The sequence below is a fragment of the Furipterus horrens genome, unplaced genomic scaffold (assembly GCF_987537825.1).
Source record: "Furipterus horrens unplaced genomic scaffold, mFurHor1.1.pri manual_scaffold_11, whole genome shotgun sequence".
Lineage (NCBI taxonomy): Eukaryota > Metazoa > Chordata > Mammalia > Chiroptera > Furipteridae > Furipterus > Furipterus horrens.
In genome coordinates, this window is record NW_028327181.1 from 52,859,335 (window position 1) to 52,880,427 (window position 21,093).

Here is a 21,093-nt window from a genome sequence, read left to right on the forward strand (position 1 = left end):
GGTATGCCTATACTACCATTGTTGTTTACATACAGACACTTGTCATTCGGGCTTCTCAGAGGCATGGGTCACATGGCACCAAGGACATATGGATACTGCCTGACAGTCATTGGGGAAAACTGGGCACAGGGAGACTTCTTTGCACAGGCAGATCCTGTCTCTCTCTGCTGGAGTCAAATTCTATCAAACTCACCGCTCCTTAATGCAGCTATCCCACTCGACAGCCAGCTTGATGTGTGGGGGGCCTCCTGGCTTCCTGAGCTGCAAAATCCTGAGGATAGAACAAGGAGCCCATCAGAAAGCATGGGGCAACTTCTAGGCAAGATGGAGGCCTAGGAAAACATGCTGCAACTCCCTCCACACTAAGAAGAAATACAACTACCTCAAAACTGGAGACAACCAGAAGTTCCAGAATATCGAGCTACATGGAAGTCCAACAAACAAAGATATAAAAAAGAAATGCTCATCCAGACAGGTGTGACAGCTCTACCTAAGACACAGAGGCAAACACAGGAGCCTGTCAAGTTGAGGAGAAAGAGAAGTGTGGTCCAAAAGAGGGAACAGATCAAGGTTCCAGTGGGACAATTAAGCAACGAGGAGATAGACAACCTAACAAATGAGGAGATAGCCAACCTAACAGATGCAGAATTCAAAACACTGGTGATAAATATGCTCACAGATTTGACAGATATGCCTGAGTATGGCAAACACAGAAGGGAAGAAATGAAAGCTATGCTAAGTGAAATGAAGAAAAATCCACACAAAACCAACAGTGAAGGTAAAGAAACTGGGATTCAAATTGATGATTTGGAACATAAGGAATAAATAAACAGTCAACCAATAGAGGATGAGGAAACAAGAACTGAAAAATATGAGGAAAGGCTTAGGAAGCTCTGGACAACTTTAAACATGCCAGCATCCAAACCATAGGGATGCCAGAAGGAGAAGAGGAAGAGCAAGAAATTGAAAGCTTATATGAAAAAATAACAAAGAAAAACTTCCCTAATTTGGTGAAGGAAATAGGCATCCAAGTCCAGGAAGCACAGAGAGTCCCAAACAAGCTAGACCCCAAAAGGACTACACCAAGACACATCATAATTAAAATGTCAAAGGTTCAAGACAGAGAATCTTAAAAGCAGCAAGAGAAGAGAGTAGCCTACAAAGGGGTGCCTATAAGACTATCAGCTGATTTCTCAAAAGAAATTTTCCAGGCACGAAGGGCCTGGTGAGAAGTATTCAAGTGATGAAAAGCAAGGAACTACAACCAAGATTACTCTACCAAGCAAAGCTATCATTTAGAATGGAAGGGCAGATGAAGTGCTTCCCAGACAAGGTAAAGCTAAAGGAGTTCACCATCACCAAGCCCTTATTATATGAAATGTTAAAGGGACTTATTTAAGAAAAAGAAGATCAAAACTATGAACATTAAAATGACAACAAACTCACAACTATCAATAACTGAATCTAAAAAATAAAGACAAAAACAAACTAAACAAACAACCAGAATAGAAACAGAACCATAGGTATGGGGATCATTTGGAGGCTTAACAGCTGGGAGTGGGGAGGGGGAGAAATGGAGAAATGGTGCAGGGATTGAGAAGCATAATTGGTTGGTACAAAATAGACAGGGGGAAGTTAAGAATAATATAAGAAAGGTTGAACTTATAGGCATAATTCATGGACATGAACTAAGGGGTGTGGGATTGCCGGAGGGAAGGGGGGTACTGGGTGGAAGGCAGCAAAGGGAAAAGAAATTGGGACAACTGTAACAGCATAATCAATAAAATATACTTTAAATAAATAAATAAATTTAAAAAAGAAAGCATGGGGCTTCTGCCCCACATCTCGGCAGGGTCCAGTGGTCTGCCTCCACCCCCAGGACGGGTGTTCCAAACAGAAATGCCCAACATTGGGTGTAAACCAAGGTCGGGTATCTGGGGAGCTGCTATCTGCTGAAGGCTTAGTTCCAATCTATGTCTGAGAACAGTCCAATTGCTCCCTTCGGAGCTTGCGAGCTCTGAAGATTTGGGTTACTGCGAGGACACTGATCAACTCTCCCATATCAGTCCAGAATTTTCTCAGTGTCTAGAGGGCAGTTCCACTTGAATGTCCCACACAAATCCCCAGTCCTGACGATGCCTAAGATGGGCTAACTTTCCTCCACTGCAGTGCGAAAGGGAGCACCCTCTGGTCCACCTCCACAACCTAAGAGGGCTTCCTCTCAGACCCTCGCACTCCCAGAAACACTCCACGGGAATCAGCCTATAGCCCTTCCCAGCTGCTTGGGCTCAGCCCATTACAGAAAAGGCTGGTTGTTCTTAACACAGAAGAGATACGTCAAGAAGAGAGTGGAGGACATGAGGCTCTGTCCCCAAATTAACAAGACACATATGGGTGCTGGGGAAGTTTGCACCTAAGGGTGCTTAGAATGCCTTGTAAGAAAAAAGGTGGGATGCCACATGAGTCCCTAACTGAAACCAGGAGGATTCAAAAACAGGGTCTGAGCTCATGGAAGGTATGAAGCCCATGGCTGAGCACCTCCAGGTCTGGGGTGGCACCGTCCTGAGGGACAAGAGCCAGTAGGGAGCAAGGAACAAGGTGCATCTGGGGAAAGCCCTCCCAGTTTATCATTCCAGGTGAATAATGACTGCCCTTCCTTGCCTTTCTGTAAAATGAGGGGAACTAAACTACAGGCATGTGATTGTCCCCCTCTTCATCTGCCTCACTGCCCCCAGAGGAGAAGCAGCCCCTTTTCTGGCTGATGGGACTGGGGGGAGGGGACCAGCTCACCCCTCCTGCTCCCGCGCCCTGTGGCCTGACGCTGGCGCTCTCTCATGCAGGTGGAAGGCTGGCAGATGGGGGCGCATATTCAAGTCAGAGGAGGAACACTGGGGAGTTCGTTTGCTGTCCTAGATACAAGCCTTCCTTTAGGACCCTCAATTCTCCATTTCCACAGCTGGAGAGATCAGCCTTGCTGGGGAATGGGGGTGTTTAACTCTGGGTGACCTCTTCAAAAGCTCCTACTGGACTCATATCTAGGCCACATCCTTTAACCAGTAAAGGATCATCTACTAAACCGAATGTGTTGACCTCTTTCTGCCCCAATCCTCAGGCTCCTTTTCAACTGGAGTCTCAGCTTGGGGGTGGAAAAGGAGAACTGGTATCTTCAGGCTTTAACTCTGTTATACAAAACCCCGTAGGCCACAAAAAGGGGAGAAGCGTGAGTGTAACGTGAAGTTTGCTTCTCACTCACACAGGAACAGGGGCATTCTTTGGCTTTATGGCAGGATGCAATTCCATGGAGCCAACAGTCGTGATCTCTACCCTAAGGGAGCTAAGAGTCTAATGGGAGAGATGCGCAAAGCGGTGGCTACATGTAATGTGCTCAGGGTGATGCTGGGGACTCAGAGGAAGGACATGCAGACTGCTCTGGAGACCGGAGAATGCACCCCACAGAGGAGGAGCAGGAGCTGTCCGGGTAAATGGCGAGTGGTGTGGGGGGAGGGTCAAAGGGCTGTACAGGCGGAGGGCTCAGGGGGGGCAGAGGGCAGGGTGTGTGCTGGAATAATGAGCAGAGGCTGAGGGGTGGGCAGACCACACGATGAGAAGGTGGCCCAGGCCTCAGAGGGAGGGAGGGCTTTGTAAGCCCCTCTTGGAGGTGTGGACTTGACCCTGTGGGCCACCGAAGGGCTTTAAGCAGACAGACCCAGAAGCAGACACATGAGAGGGGAGGTATGTCCCAGTGGAATGCCCTCGGTACCCAGCTAAGAGGTGAAAAGGACCTGAATTCAGGCAATGGTCATAAACATAGCGAGGAAGAATCTGAGGGGTCACCCGGATTTGGAACAAGAAGACTTGATGGTGGATTAAACGTGAGGAGAAAGCGAGGAGGGGGAAGGAATCCAGGATGAGTCCCAAGTCACCAGCTTGGGTCACTGAGTAGATAGATGGCGGTCACCTTCAGTCCCAGAAGCCGCGGAAAGGGAAAGCCTTAGCCAGGAAGAGCTCAGACTGGCAAGCGTTTAGTTTTCATGCCTGTGAGACATTTAAGTAGCCAGGTGGGTGTGTATCTCAGTCAAAGCTCTAGGCTGGAGACCGAGATCTGAGAGACCTGGGCCTGCAGGCCAAAGGTAGAACCAAAGCAAGGGAATTCAGGGGCGGAACACGGAGGGGGCATGCAGTGGGTAAGGGTGAGGCATGGCGGCCTGCCCACATCTGAGGGCCCCAGAGAGGGAGAAACACTTCAAGGACAAAAAGAAATTTCTAGAAGATAAAGAAAGCATGGTATATCCATACAACGACATATTATTCAGCCTTATAAGGAAAGAAAATTCTGACACATGCTGCAATGCGGATGGACCTTGAAGACATTATCCTAAGTGCCACAAGGCGGTCACAAAAGGACAAATACCATACGCATCCACCTACATGCGGTACCTAGAGCAGTCAGGTTCACAGAGACAGAAAGTAAAGTGGTGGGTGCCTGGGGCTGAGGGGAGGGCGAAATGGGGGTTACTGATTAAGGAGGACAGAGGTTCAGTTTAGGAGGATGAGCAGTGGTGATATTTGCACAGCAATGGAAATGTACTTAACACTATTTATTGAACAGTCCACCTAAAAGTGGCTAAGAGGTTAAATTATATGTTTTGTGTGTTTTGCCATAATTTTAAGAAAAGAAAGAAATTTCTAGGAAAAGAAGGAGGTGCTGGAGTAACGAGAGAGTTGCCCAAGGGAGGTGGGGGAGGGGTAGAAATAGGGCCAGACTGCGGTGAGAGGGTGGGTGGGAGGAAGGTGAGACCAGGGTGGGGGGTGGGGGAAGGTGGGTGGGGGGAGGTGGGGGAGGGAAGGTGAGGCCAGAGGGCTGTGACCTCAGGGGCGGGCTCCCTCTAGTGTAACCAACTTGCGGTGCCACCAAACTCTTTTCTAGTGCTTCCCAAACTACCCAGAGTGAGAGACCCATTTCTTGGGTTTTTTTGCAAACCAATGCAGACTAATACTTTTGTAAAATACGATAAAAATGTAACAGGGAACGGGGAGACATACAAAATACAAGTTCAATTATTTTAAAAATTATTCTATTCATCATATTTTAAATGGCTCTATCATATTGCTTTAACGCATTTAAACGCTTCCTCTCAAGTGCTTGTCATAGAATCAGCTGGCACTCTGAATACACTCCGAGCAGCTGTTTTCTTCTTTAAGGTGGAGTGGGGGGGGTGGGGGGCCTTCTCAGAGACTCAGCCCCACGCCCAGGCTCGCTCCTCCTCTCAGACCCAAGCAGGCCCTGGCTGACGTTTCTCCTGCCTCCCTAACTCTGTGTGGCAGCGACCAGCCAAGGAGGGTGCCGATGGGGGCAGGGCTCAGCACTTTCTGGCTTGCCCTCATCCTGGCTCCTGGTCCCTTTATAAAGGGAGGGGCCCTTCCTTATTACGGTCTGACACCAATTCCGATGTTTTATTATTTCCATCCCACCAAGCAACTAACTCAGTGCTGACACTGTCTCCCCGGAGAGAGCACCAGGCCCCACAGGGCAAGGGCTCAGCACCCCTCCCCCAGCTCAGACAACAGCAGCAAGTCCAAGTTGCCACCTGTGCTTCTGGCCAGCCCAGTAATACATTGGCAGTCCAAGGATCCCCTCCTTGGGTTCAATTAATTTGCTTAGAGCAGCTTACGGAACTCAGAGAAACAGTTTCCTAACTAGATTCCCAGTTTATAGTAACTCAGAAACAGGTGCTTGGAAGAGGTGTACAGGGCAAGGTACGTGGGGCGGGATGGGGAGCACCCACAGCCTCCCCAACTCCACCCTCCCAGCACCTCCACATGCTCATCAGCCCAGGAGCCCCCTGATAATGTCCTGTCAGGTTTTTATGGAGGCTTCATTACATAGACATGATTGATTACATCATTAGCTATTGGGGATAGACTGAATCTCCAGCCCCTTCCCCCTCCCCAAGGTCAGGGGGCAGGACTGAAAAATTCCAAACTTGTAATCACATGGCTGGTTCTCCTGGCAACCAGCCACCATCCTCAGGTGCTTTCCAGAAGTCACCTCATTAACACACACTTGGGTGTGGTTGAAAGGGGTTTATTATGAATAATAACAAGACATCTTTAATGTTTTATCACTTAGGAAATTCCAAGGTTGTAGGAGCTCTGTGCCATAACTGGGAACCCCAAATATATAGTTCTTATTAGAAACCAAAATATCACACCTATACTATGGATTCAGTCAGCTTTGGTCGACCAAGCCAGGAAACAGGACGACCTTCCTGAGAACTTTGTGGGAAATGAGCAAACAGCCTCTTGGGTGCGGGGCTGCCCATGGCCCACCCGAACGGCTGGCTGTACCCGGCGGGAGGCTGGGTGCAGGCACATGCAGAGTCGGGGAGTCAGAACCACGGGAGACATGGCCTCACTGCGTTACCCTCAGCCGGAGGCCACAGTCTGCCTCGGACTGGGGTCAATGGTTCAGTGGTAGAATTCCCCTCCACCCTACAGGGGGATTCAGGTTGAATTCAGCAGCATGACTAATTGAACGAATTTGGGTTTTTCAGGCGGATCTGGGTTCAAATTCAGCTTCAGCCATTAACTAGCTGTGTGAGTGGGAGCAACAGACACTGGAAACCCTAGTGTCTCCTCATCTTCGAAGTGGCCATCGGAGTAGGTCTCAGGACCTCAGCGCTGCACGCACAGAATGTGTATAAGGGCCTAACCCGGTGGCGGGCACTAGAGAAGGTAAGTAACCGAGAGCATCCGAGAGTGTAATCAACTTACTGACACACAGCCGCAAAGGAGTCTAGTCAAATCAGATCCCATTCATTCTCTTACCAAATCTGGAACACCCCCTTACCTGTCAACTGCCCGGTGACAGAGGGGCCTGCTGTCCTGTGGGGACAAGTAGCTACAGGCCAGGGACTGCTCCACAACCCGGATGGAGAAGAGTGACCCTGGGCTCTGCCAGGACAAACACAGAGGGTGGGTCATCGTGTATGTTGATTTCAATTAGACTCTTAAGTGCAAATAAATTACTCAAAAAATGTAATTCCTTTTCTTTTTAGTCTATTTTGAATAGTCCCTTAATGATTAGTATTTGAAACCTAGAGATGTCAAGGCTTCATCTGTTTTTGAAGATACACACTGTAGCTGTTAACATAGTGATCTAACACTGTTCAACTCATTACATTCTCTGAAAGGATAAACATGCTGCTTTTAAGTAACTCATGCTTACTTGGTATAGAAGCTGGCATAGTCATTGGAAAAATAGATCAGTTATGTTAATGAGTTATTAATAGGTCATGTAACTTACTTTAAGATAATTATCATCACCAAATTACGAAAGTGAGTCAATAATCTAAAAGCAAATTAGTGTATATTTTACATACCAAATGCTAAGTAAACACTTCAAAATAAGCCATATAAAGAAATACTACCTGTTTCTTTTCTCAATATTTTTTTAATCCTCACCTGAGGATATGGGTTTTGTTTGTTTGTTGACTTTAGAGAGGGAGAAACATAAACGTGAAAGAGAAACATTGATCAGTTGCCTCCACTATGCACACCGACCGGGGATCGAACCCACAACCTTTTGGTGTACCGGTCAACGCTCTACCTAACTAAACCACCCAGCCAGGGCATAAACCTCTTTTTTTATAATTCATGCAAATTAAGGCTGTCCAGCAAATTGGTCAATTTTGTAAAGAGACACTTTCCTGTCTTCTATTCTTGCCTAGAGCCTCCAATATACATTCACTAATTTTAATCCCTTCAGTTCAATGCTGTGAATTCTGATTGTATTCCTTCTAAATTATCACCATATTGAGCCAGTATTGACTAGATTACTCAAAGCATTATCAGCTAAATGGGTGGGCTAGCCTGGGAACCCACATCATTTAGAATATTGCATTCCTGCAGCAAATCACATCCAATCACACATTTACCAATGACTGTGGAAAGCATCCATAGCTGAGCGGGAGGATACCTGTATTAGAATTTTGCTGGCACCTTTGATTGCTTGATTGGTGTCTGAAGTCAAAATGACTGTAGGGGTGCAGAGGCAAAAGTACACAGGTGTCCAGGTGCAGAATAAGGCCAACTGAGTTCAATGTTCACATAACAGTGGTTTCATCCACTTTCAAGAATAGGGAACACAGGGTTTGGGGGAAGGCTACAGCTATTATTCCTAGATACGGTGACCTACTTAGAGAGAAGCGCACACTTCTAATTTGGGCACAGAGAGCAGAACAGAGCAAAATACCTTGGAGATAATGATTGGTTCGAAAGGAGAGAAGGTCTTTAACAAAGTGATGCTTGGTGTAAATCCTAAACTCAATGTATGGTTTTCCCTGAGCACAAAAGATCTTGAATAATAAAGAATTACCACTGAAACAAGTGTGGTACATCTCCCAGATGAAAAGTTCTTTCTACGAGAAAAGTTGGGGAAAACAAAGTTCCAATGTCACCAACCTGTCCCTAAAAATGTCAGCACCCGTGCCAGGCAGCCATTGCAAAAGTTTCTGATACTACTACAGGGGCTAAAGAAAATGGCTTTAGAAGATGGTTTTTAGTTGAAAACTCCCAACCTGAGAATAAATAAATGAGCAAGGCAAAAAAGGTGTTTTCCCTTGAGTTTCTATCTGTTTTTTTCAAAAACTGGACAAAATTATTTTAATATCTAGGTTTTCATATTTGGACATAAACATCTGTTTTAATCTTCCACCAAAATTATAGCTGAAGTCCCTTGAAATTTTTGATCCAAATATAAAAGTTACAATTTATTACCATTGGCTATTCTCTAGGAAGAACTGTGGTAAGCCAAGAATATACAAAATCCAGGAGAATAATGTAAATCCCACTCTTTATTCCAATGGTGTTTTGTAAGATTTAATAAGAAAAAAGCTTGGTCCATGAAAGGTCTTTTGTAATGCCACAGCGTGAAACACTGCAGGTCATCCACTGGTTATTTCCTTGCACGTGAATCAAAGATGTTTTACACAGCAATGTGCGTACTTGTGAAGAGCAAATAAATTCGTATCTCTCCTGAGCTACTCCTGGCTTTCTTTCCCCATCTCCACCCCCAAACAACACACACATGCGTGCGTGCACACACAACACACACACGCGCGCGCACACACACACACACTGCACACACTGACCTGCGGTCCCAGGGCCTCACTCTTCATGAGGTAGCGGACCTTACTGAGAATGCACTGCTGGAGCTGGACCCAGGAAATGGTTCTGTCTTCCACGGTCAGGAAGGGCGGCCCAAACCTGACAATCCAAGGCCATCAGGTTATTTCAGCAAAGGAAAAACCACCGCCACTCACCCCTGTGAGGCTGTGCTCTACTCAAAGGCCCCTCCCCACTGGGCGAGCGTTAACCACCAAGCATAGTACAAAACTGCCGGAGAACTCTGCCGCACATGGAGACACCGGGGTGTGAACAGAGGCCCGGAGACGCAAAGCCGCGGAGAGACACCGCACCATGAAACCGGCGGCCCCACGTGGACAGCCGGCTGGGAAACTCTTCCCCACAGACCAGAGGAGGGTGAGAGAACACTGGGGCCGGGGGAGAGCAAGGCGCGGATAAGTGCCGTCCCGCTGACACTGCTGGTGCGTGCCGCAGATTGATTCCCATAACTGGGAATGATTTTTGTATCCCAGTCTGAGGAACATACAATGGTGAGCTCCTAACGTGAGGGCGCCGGATGTGGCTGCAGCCATCCGTTCCAGCTCAGCCGTGGGTAACTCCGCACACCTCACTGACCACTGATTGTTCCATGGCCACACCGCACAGGCTGTGTGAAGACCCAGTGGGTTAAGAATGGGAAGCTATTGAATGAACTTTGCTAAAATAGCACAGATCTGAGGCCGTATGTCTGGACAGGCAAGTGCACTGTGCCGTCCACGGCTGTATGGACAGATCGGTTTATTTACCTTATCCTCTGTTATTAACCAGGCATTCAGGTTGCTTCTAATATTTTATTTAAACAATGCTTGCTTATAACAGGAAATATATATATGTGTATATATATATACACACACACATATATATTCTTATACATACACCTTTGGGTGCACATGACCAATTGTTTCTTTGGGATGAAGTTCCAGAAGTAGAAATGCAAGACCAAAGGTATTTATTTCCCAGGGGCCTCCAGAAAAGCCACAGCCCTTTACCAATGAGGCGCAGGCTCCATTCCCTTGACACTTGCTCAGAATGAGTATTACCAATTTTTAAAAGTTCTTTAACAGTCTGAAAAGTTAAGAACAGCAACTTGCTATCGCAATTAAAATTTCTTCTACTAGCATATGAAGCTGAATATTTTAACTTAAGCTTGTAATTCTTCTGTAAACTAATGTTAATCTCTGAGGCTCATTTTACTAAAAGAGTATTTCACTAATTTGAGAGCTAGGTTTTTTTATGTGATGGATATGAATCCTTTATCTGTCATATGATGTAAATATTTTTCCTCTTCGTGCTTTACTTTTCAAACTTGCTTTTAGTTTAAAAATTGTAAATGAATTTAAAACATTATCCTGTTCCTTTATAGCCCCTGACTTCAGAGTTAAAATAGCCCCCACTCAAAGATGTAAATATGCCTCTACATTATCTTTAAGTTATGCTATGGTTTCCCTTGCTATAATTTACCTCTCTAATCAACCTGGAATTTATACATGTGAATTCATGGAAAAAGTAAAAATTGATTATATAAACTTAAAAAATAAATCAATTAGCCCAGCCTTATATATTGAATAATTCATTCACTATCTAATAATATGAAATATAACATTTTTATCATATATTGCTTAAATATACTTTGGCCTATTCTGTTTCATTAATTTAAGTGTCTATTCTGCCTATATTATGATATTTTAATAATTAAAATCTCATTCTGTTTTAATAGAGCAATCCCTGTTCCTTCTTTTTCCCTACCCCAATATTGTTCTGACTATTCTTATGAGTTTATTATTCTAGACAAATTTTACAAACATTTTATCAACCTAAAATTTTTTTATTGGAGTTATCTCTTTTAAACATTTTATTTGGACTATATAAGAAAACTACCTCCTTTTGTATATTAGTTACGTAACCAATCACTTTTCTGAACCCTTTTGTTAGTTTTAAGCACTTTCAAGTTCTTGGTTCTCAGGACAGGCAATGATGTAATCTGCAAACAGTGGTAACCGTATCTCTTCTTTCCTTAGAGCCCGTTTCTTTTTCCTTGTCTTGCAGCACTGGCCAGGCCTTAGAACACAGTGTAAGACAAGAGTGGTGAGAGCAATAATAATTGTTCCTGAAATCCATTAAAAAGCATTCAACGTTTAATTGTTAAGGACAATGTTTGCCATCTGCTTAATGCAGTTATTTCTGCTCTTCTGATCAAAAAGTACCCTATCCCCTACTCCTAGCTGATTAACCTTGAGAAAAGATGTTTAATTTTATCAAATTAGCATTATTCTAGACAGAATTCCAAGTACATATCTATGCATCCCAGACATCACATCAAAAAGATAAAATTAAACATACCTGCTTGCCTGCTGCCCTGACCCCACCAAGTTACAGAAGAGGATGAGCACCTTGTTCTCACTATGGGCAGGCAGGGGTCGTCGCTGACCCTCACGGGCTGCCGGGCGAGGAGAGACGGACAGAGCAGGGGGAGCTGAAGAAAGAGAACTACATTTGTATTCGTAAAGGAGATGCTTTGCTGGGTGAGAACCCTGGCCTCTCTCGGCCCTCTCTCTTTCAGCCTCTCTCAGCCACCACTGGGAGACACTAGAGCGCTTCAGGGGAGAGATGTAAGGTGCCATCTGGCACCCGGCTCGCAAAGATTATATAATTAGTAGGGACTCTGTGTTGTGTTCAGCCTATAATTTAAAGATAAGGCAGGGATTATAATTAACACTTTTCAAAGCCAATCTGAAAAATACTCCAGAATTATTTTGGATGTTTGTACGCCTGATCAGAGAGCCAACATGAGAAGCAAGCAGAGAAGGTAACCATCATTACCCTTGAGGAAGCAGGGGAATCAGACTTTCCTCAATTTCCAATCGGTTCTGGAAATCTGACGTTTAAGACACAGATGTGTCATCTGTGACTGGATTTGAAACGTGGGCTTGTTTCACTGAGTTATAACATATTCAGGGCCAGTCAGTGTCCTGTTTAGATTCCTTGCCCAGAATCCCTCTGTTGACCCAAAAGAACCGCAGACACCTGGTTCCCACAGCCTGCCACCTAGGCTGGCTGAGGATTATGGGGCTGGGGCACAGGTTCACCTGGGGTATATGGTACCACTGGCACAGGGTGCTCTAAATATGGACTCAGAGATCTGCTTAGACAAGCCTCAAGGTGACCCTGATATTCACTAAGGTCTTGAAAAGTCCAGTACTAGTTGAATATTTTTAAATAATCAATCATCTGTACAATAGATATCAGATAAAATAAGCCTGATAGGTCCAAGTACTAAAATGCAAATGCCTTATGCGTTAGTACCCAATGAGCACTTCCTCAAACCTGTAACTCCTAACAGTCAAGCACCTTCGTACCTGAGAGCATCTGCTGGCCAGGTGGGGGTGGGGCTTGGAAGGCATACACGTTATCTTCCTCTGCAACAGTGTTCAGGTCCTCTTCATCAAAGAAGGACCGCTGGAGTCCACTGGGATGCAGTTCAACCAAGATCACCTGGGATGAGAAGGATCATTTTCCCTCTTTATTTCTCAAAGGGAACTTAATAAGAAATCTAAAAGCAGAGGGATTAAGTACACATTTGCAGTTGCAAAACAGTCACAGAGATGCAAAGTAGAGCATAGGGAATATAGTCAATAATATTATAACAATGTACCTGGTCTGACGGGTACTAGACTTATGGGAGGATCACTCCACAAGTTGAATAAATGTCTAACCACTATGCTGTACACCTGAAACTAATATAGTATTGAATATCAACTGTAATTGAATTTTTTTTAATTTTTTAAAATAATAAAATAAAAGTGACTAATAGGTTTAAACCTCTCTTTTATCCTTTCCTCCCTTCTAGCTAGTGAGAAATACTACTTACTTTTAGTACTAAAGCACAGTAGGTATAACAACCAGATTGAACACAGACATCTCAGCTGCAACAATAGAATATAAAACTGCTCTAGGGAAGGGTAGGGGGAAAGAAAGTTGAAAATCTAAAGTTTAATACCCAGCTAATGTATCATGCAAGATGAGCTAAAATAAAGTCTTCCTCAGATAAACAAGAAGTGCAAGTGTTTACCACTTATTGCCAACGTTTTTCACAGTATCACACACGTGATGGAACACCAGGGTATGCCAAAGAAGCTGGTTTTGCAGAGGTAAGAGGGGTGGCTGCCTTGAGCATCCTGGCTGCCCCAGACCCAACTCTGTTGCCTCAAGGGTTGAAGGAGTCAACATCTCAGCACACACAAACCAGTCAAGACACACTCGCTAAAATTTCTCTTGTAAAAGATACATTTCAGGATCTTTTTTAAAAATTGAATCCAGAAGGAAAACTTGAATTTAAATGATGAACAACAACAACAAAAAGGTCAACATTGGTAAATGTAACTATGCATTGACTATACTGAACCTATAATAACAACTATACCACTACTACCACCAGGGAGAACAGGGAGGGGGGATGATCCATCTACAGTAATATCTAAATCAAAAAGGTATAAAGGAAATTAAAGCATGCCAAGGTCCTTGTGTTGTCTGGGAAAATTAACATAGGACTTTGTTAATTATACATGTTGATATCTTAATGATAATCAGTAACAGCATAGAAATATAATGTATATGTCCCAAACCTGAGAGATGAAATGGAGAAAAATTTCTCAATGTAAAGGAAGCAGTAAAGGAGTGAAAAAGAATCAAAGGAAAAGCAGGGTAAATAGAAAGCATAAAAGAAGCCCAAATATGTCGATGATCATATATAATATAAATGGAATAAAGTGGCCAGATAAAACTAAATATCAAAACAGATTTTCAGTTCCAATCAAAGCGCCTGCTCCTGTACTGAGGAATCCCAAGTGATATGTATCTCCCAGAACAAACATATCACATCTCTCAAATTCCTGACAGTCCTTTTACTCTCTTAATTATTCAAACTTTCCCTCTCAGACTTTTGATCTTTTATTACTGACATTTTATCCCAAGACTCTCACCTCCTGTCCTGCTCTCTCTCGTTCTCTCAACAGATCCCCATAGAGCACTTTGAGTTTACAAAGCAAGATACATGCATTTTTACCCACTGAGATCCTCATAAAAATGGTTACAGAAGTCGGAGGGACTGATTGGGTGGGCACAGGAAGAAGCCCACTGGGGTGAAGGCAAGGCTCAGTAATCATGGTGGTTTACATGAATGTATATGCATGTAAAAATTCAACAAATTTTAACCTTAAGGCATGTACACTTTATTGTTTGTGTGTTATTCCTTAACAAAAAACTTAAAAATATTTTTTAATTTGAACAAATCCCATGAGGTCATCAGGTCATCCAATTGAAGAAAGAGAGGATCAATTACTTTGTCCAAGGTCAGAAAACTAGAAAGTGAGTGAATTTCAACTAGAACCCAATTCTGAGCCCTTCCTTTCATGCCACATTGATTTTCACCACCATCACCTCCACCCTGTCCTTTCATGGGGGGCTGTGGGGGGCCAAGCTACCAAGTTCTATCCTCCAAAGTCATGGAGAATCCAATCTGCAGAGCAGAGCCAACCCCACTTTCTCCCAAATCTCCACTCTCATATACACATCCTTAGATTCCTCAGTGGTCCTCATATTTCATGTATTGTCCCTTCAGTATCCTGGCTTATATTCTTGGGGGTAAAATACAGCATAGTGGCTCAGGCTCTGAAATCCAGCCATCCGTGTTCAGAGCCTGGCTCAGCCACTTCCCAGTTCTGTGACCTGGCCAGTCACTCGCCCTCTCAGAGCCCCTTCTTTGTTCACTGGAAAATGAGGACAACTGCAATACCTTCTGGGTTGGCCAAAAAGCCCATTTAGTGTTTTCTGCCAAGTGAAATACACATTTTTCTTTTTCACCAGTAACTTTATTGATTTGGATATTCTGAGTATCTAGGCTATCTCCTGCTACTGGCTTCTAGTCCGTAGAGGCCAGGGGTGCTGATAAATATCTTTCAATGCATAAGACAGCCCCACAGCAAAGAATTATTTGGCCAAAATATCAATAGTACCAAGAAAGTTCTCAAACCACTTTTGACACATTTGATCAGTCACAGCACCTTCTCCATACATTGCACAAATCTTTTTTTGTATTTCAGTTGCGTTTTTACCTTTCTTGAAACAATAAAGCATAATACGCTGAAAATGTTGCAAATCTTCTTCCATCTTTAATATAAAAATTCCCCAATTTTGATGTTTTTTAAATGCACACTGATAGGACAGCTGTCACAATACAATCAAACAAAATTGGTTCAAATGAAATTAAAGACAACGAAGCACTACTAGAGTCATCATATGGAAAAAACTAATGAAACTTTTTGGCCAACCCAATACTTCACAGTACAGTTGTGAGAATTAAATTGACTGAACATAAAGTTCATGGAGTAGAACCCAACACGTACTGAGCACTCCCGAGGGGTGACTCTTGTTGGGATTGCTGCCATTGCAATCATTACCAGCTTTGGAAGACAAAGTTTGTGTCTTTTTTTGGTTATTCTATGTAAATGCCCGGAGAGGTCAAGGCCTGGTCGCCATAGACACCTGGGACTGTTGACTAAACAGAGACTCATGAATCATGCTGGAGCCACCTGGGAACCAGAAATTAGCCCAAACAGCTAGATGGCTGGCTCAGTTAGCCTTCCGTCACCCAGTGACCAGGCACAGTGCAACCCCATCCTACCTCATCCACAGGGACGCCGCCTTCCTCCGCCACCATCTTCCTCAGGGTCGCCACTGTGCTGAGGATTGGCACGGCCAGGCCAACCCGCAGGAACCTCGGGCTCTTAGAGTGGAAGACCAAGGTGACACTCAAGAATCTGAAAAATACAAGGGAGTCCACATCCGTAAAGGACTGACTTGAACCGCCGGTCACCAGCACCACTGACACCAGGTCAAGTTCAGCACCGCAGCTTATCTCACTGAGTTTCAGGTACACCGTCACCAGGTGGCACCAGAGAGCCAAGCCTCCCAAGGAATCAGCTGAGTACTTTTCCATCCAGTTAAAAATAAAAGGTATTTGATTAATCATCACAATGCAGACTTATGGTCTCAAGGTTCCATTTGTTAAGTAGATCACCTTCACCAAAAATAAACTTGGAAATTTGTTTGATAAGTAAAGCAGTCAAATTTCTTCCGCAGTGTGACTCAGCCTTCCTCTCCTTATAGAAATTCTCCCCTGGTAGCAGGATGGGACCCCTCCCTTGGTCCCACTTCCTACTACCTCCACCAGCACACCAGGCCTCACCCCTCCAGCACCTGTTTTCCCTGTTCTATCCCGTGGGAAGCACCCAATTCACACAGCTCACTTGTAGAGCTGGGATTTGAACCCAGATCGTCTGTCCCGAAAGCCAGTGGTCCTAACCAAGGTGCTATGCTGTGTCAAGCCAGGAGTCTTGACTCACATCTACCAGTTGACATCCTCTGCTGGAGTCGCTGGAGACAGGCTAAGCCCGTGCTACACTTGGGGCAAACACTCTCAGCAGCACAGGAATTCAGAGCAGAAAGGGGGTTACGTTGCCAGGAAAGGCTTTATGAGGCCGTCATCTGCCGTGCCTTCAGCTGAGTCCTAAAGATGGAGGCTGTCAACAGACAAGGGCAAGGGGAATGGTATTCCCAGAGGCAGGGGACACAAGGAAGAAGTGCCCCCATCAGGATGCCAGGGGAGGGGGAAGGATTAGAAATAAAGCCTGGGAAAGCAGGTGGCAATGGATTTCCTCTGGCTTGCCAGTCTGACGGAGTAGTCCCCACTGGCCTGTGCTGGCTTCTGAATGGACCAGGGCCACATCCTGGTGCTGATAAGCAAAAGTACTGTTTATAATTCCTTTGTCATCTAAAAAAAGTAACCTTGCACTTTAATTGTCACATTCAATACTGAATGTCACCCAGCTATAAGGCTAGTTTCTAGAGAAACACTGACTAAGCAGCAGAAGAGAGACCATTGCAGATGCCAGGCCAGAGGTTCCCAGTAAGGAGCAAGGAGGTCAAGTTCACCAGGCACGACGCTCACATACCTCGTCTGGCGCAAGGGGATAGGTAGCGACACACACAGGAAAGGGTCGAAAGTGTTGCTCTGTTTCAGGCAGTGGGGACAAGTCAAGGAAGACCTGCGAGGGCAAAGAAGAGAGATTAAAGTTTAATCACAGTTAAGCAGTTTCATGGGTACTCTAACAGTTCACTATAGAATTACCATTGAAATTCTACTTCCAAGTAAATACTCAAAAGAATTGAAAATAGACATTCAAATAAATACCCATTCACCAATGTTCGTGGCAGCATTATTCATAATAGTCAAAGGGTAAAAACAACCCAGATAGCCAATGCATTAATAAGTAAACAAAAATGTATTGGGTTGGCCAAACAGTCCATTAAGTTTTTACCATAAAATAAAAGACACAATTTTCATTTTCATCAATAACTATTGAGTTGGACATTTTGAGGACATTGGCTATCTCCCACTATTGGCTTCTAGAGGGTAGTGGCCAGGAGGGGCTGCCAAACATCTTCCAGTGCATAACACAGCCCCACAGCAAAGAATTATTTGGCCAAGATGTCAAAATTACCAAGAAAGTTCTCAAACCACTTTTGACATGTTCAATCAGTCACAGTGCCTTCTCCAGACACTGCATAAATTTTTTATTTTGCATTTCAGTTGTGTTTTTACCTTTCTTGAAATAATAAAGCATAATACACTGAAAATGTTGCATATCTTCTTCCATCTTCAGTATTAAATGGCTGCACAAAAATTCACCAATTTTGATAAGTTTGTAAATGCACACTGATATGACAGCTGTCACAATACAATCTAACAAAATTGTTTCGAATGAAGTTAAAGACAGCTAAGCACTCCTACAGCCATCATACAGAAAAAAATAAATGAACTTTTTAGCCAACCCAATAGTATATACACACAATGGATTGCTATTCAGCTGTGAAGTATTGGCACGTGCTATACTGTGGCTGACACTGAAGTACAGTATGCTAAGTGAAGGAAGTCAGACACAAAAGGCCACATATTTTATGGTTTCATTTCTGGGAAATATCCAGAATGAGAAAAACCACAGGGACAAGAAGCAGGCACCAGGAGTAGAGCAGGTGAGGAGTGACTTTTCTTCTGAAGTGCCAGGTTTGCTTCCTGAGTAATGAAAATGTTTAGGAACTGGAAAGAGGGTGTGGTTGCACAATACTGCAAACGTACTTGCAACTGAATTATACACTTTGAGAAGACTGATTTTGTGTTATATGACTTTCACCTCAATTCCCTTCAAAAGGAAAAAAGTTTTATCACACTATCAGGGCACTGAGTATGTATTCGTGCGCTTCGTCTGGGAAGGAAGCCAGAACCCCTCCAGACAGAAACCTAGTGTGTCCACTTTCAAGACGGAAGGTATCGGGACCCTGTATCCCCTCCCCTTGGTTCTCATGCTCACTATGCCCCAGAATCAAGTAAGAAGCTTTTTTTTCAAATGCAGATGTCCAGGCCCTACTCCTAGAGATTTTGTTTCAAAGAAAGCAGGAGGAGGCACAAGCTTTGGTATTTTAAAACTTCCCAGGGTGACATTACTGTTCAGCAGGGGGGTGAGGGGGAACCACTGATGCAGACCACCCTCCTTATTGTACCAATGAAGAAACAGAGCTCAGAAAATTACAGCTAATGGTAATAGCTACCAATGAAATAGTATTTACTAAGAACTGGGCATTGTTCCGAGCACTCTGCATGTATTAATCCATGTGCTGCCCATAAAAAACCAGGATTATCCCCATTTTACAAAGGAGAAAACTGAAGCACAGAGCGGTTAAGTAAGTTGTCCAGGGAAACACAGCTCTTAAGAGGCAGAGCTAGGCTCAGATACCAGAGTCCATGCTCATCATCGTTCCTGCAGAGTCTCCAGTATAAGTGAGTGAGGTATCATTTGTTTTAGAGTAGAGATATACAGTTTATAGTCTTTAAACTCTTATTTGTTTATTTATTTAAGAGAGAGAAAGGGAAGGGAAGGAGAAAGAGAGGTAGAGAAACATCAATATGAGAGAGAAACATCAATCGGTTGCCTCTTGCACACCCTCAACCAGGGACCAGACTAAAACCCAGATATGTGCCCTGACCAGGAATCAAACTGGTGACCTTTTGCTTTGAGAGACAATGTCCAACAAACTGAGCCACACCAGCTAGGGGATATAGTATTTAGATTCTTTTAAATTAAACACTCCCTCATTTTGGTACCTTTGGAAGTGAAGCACAACTTTTATATTCTACATGGGTGCTCCAATTCATTTCCTTAATCATGTAATCTACCATTTATTCCAAGATCTATGGGATTTCTGGATGCTACATTCCTTATCCCAAAATCTCTATTAACTTCCTTGGGTATAGGGAGCAATAGCCCACGGAAAAACTGTGTTCCCACAACAAGACAGTGCGAGGGGGAAACCGACCGCAACTAGTATAAAACCCAGGTTTCCTGACTCTGTGGAAAGCACCTGTCCTGCTTCATTGGTTTCCTGTTATGCAAACAAAATTAAAAAAAAAAAAAAAAAAAAAGAACAGGGACAAGCAAGAAACCCTGAGGTTTTCTGGGTGCTGCCCAAGGCGACACCAAGTGATCTATTCATAGCAAGCGGCTCTCCCAGACACGAGTTAACAGAATGCCAACCATGGTCTCGGACTCGAACACAAGTATGAAACGTTCAGTCCCTCTCACTGCCTCTGATAGGTCTCCCTTCCACAAAACCATGGCAATGGTTTGGTAAAAAACTGTGTCTCAGAGACACGAAGCTCCCGCCGTCAGGGGGACCTGACATCGTGGGGTGCCCTCTGCCACCCCACTTCTCTTCCATTCCTCCCCCGACTTCACCCACCACATACCAAAACACAACAGAGGCCTGAAGAATGCATTTTCGTTGTTGGGAAATGTCCAGATCCCTGTTTCACCTTTAAGCAAACAAATGAAAGGAGTATTTTCTTCTTTGACTTATTTTTTTTAAACCTACTAAAACTAAGCTAGGCTGCATTTTCCTTGAACGTTGCATCCCATTAAACTGGCTCAGGGACAGGCCTTTATTATATTGAGCCACAAAATCTTTGCCAGGAAGCAAGAGATGTACAGTTTGGAAAAAAATATGCAAGGATCTAATTTTATCTGTAAAGGATGAAGAAAACATCTTGCTTGCTATGAACTGCAGAAAGGATGTGAAATACACCTGTTTCTCCAAGGATGAGGAATAAGGACAGTGGGACCAACAGACCAGGAAGAGAGGGGTGGTGCCACTTTTATATAAAACTCCAGAGGTTACCAGGGTGCCGTGGACGCACTACCCTCCAGTGTCCGACGCTCACCCATCTCCCTAAGGTGCTCCTGCTCCTGTCCAGCTGCCTCTGATGTAAAGCCAACCCAGTCAGCAGCCACCAGCCTCGCCTGCTCTGTGCTCCCCCCCCCCCCCCCCGGACAGATGCCAGAAATCAGGCCCTGAGCCGGCACCTTTCACCGCTCCGGCCTCTCACAGCTGCCAGACGCACAGCTCCCAGCTCCGACCTGCCGGCTCCACCTGCTCCCGGGCCAGCCGCACTGGTGTCTGCACCGCCAACGACAGTTACGGCAACGTGTAAGCAAGGCGCCCCCAGCAAGGTCTGTTCGGAGGAAGCTTCTACAACACCATTCGCCGAAACAGGGGTGCTACCCGTGAGGGGCACCAGACTAGACTGTCTGTGAATGAAGCTATGAGCAGCACGAAGAAATAAACACACACGCACCCACACGCAAACATACACACGCTCCCTCCTTTAGCCAAAACCCCGACAGAGCAGCAATCCGTGGTCATTACACTTGCGGATGTCTCAGGTTGTGGCCATCAACGTATAGAATAGCTAATTATCTTCCCTCTAGGCCAGACTTCCGGCACCCTAATATTATTCCT

General features: G+C 44.5%; 1 protein-coding gene across 2 annotated transcripts in view; it reads right to left on the reverse strand.

Moving 5' to 3' along the window:
- USP43 (ubiquitin specific peptidase 43) overlaps positions 1-21,093 on the reverse strand; it is a 61,850-nt gene that overhangs the window by 18,358 nt on the left and 22,399 nt on the right. For both annotated transcript variants that reach the window (XM_090290525.1, XM_090290524.1), the window contains exons 4-10: positions 17,196-17,288; positions 15,866-16,001; positions 12,543-12,678; positions 11,527-11,659; positions 9,153-9,267; positions 6,851-6,954; positions 194-271 (exon numbers count right to left, since the gene is read on the reverse strand). In XM_090290525.1, the coding sequence (XP_090146651.1) occupies positions 194-271; positions 6,851-6,954; positions 9,153-9,267; positions 11,527-11,659; positions 12,543-12,678; positions 15,866-16,001; positions 17,196-17,288 (795 nt within the window). The remainder of the gene's footprint in view (positions 1-193; positions 272-6,850; positions 6,955-9,152; positions 9,268-11,526; positions 11,660-12,542; positions 12,679-15,865; positions 16,002-17,195; positions 17,289-21,093) is intronic.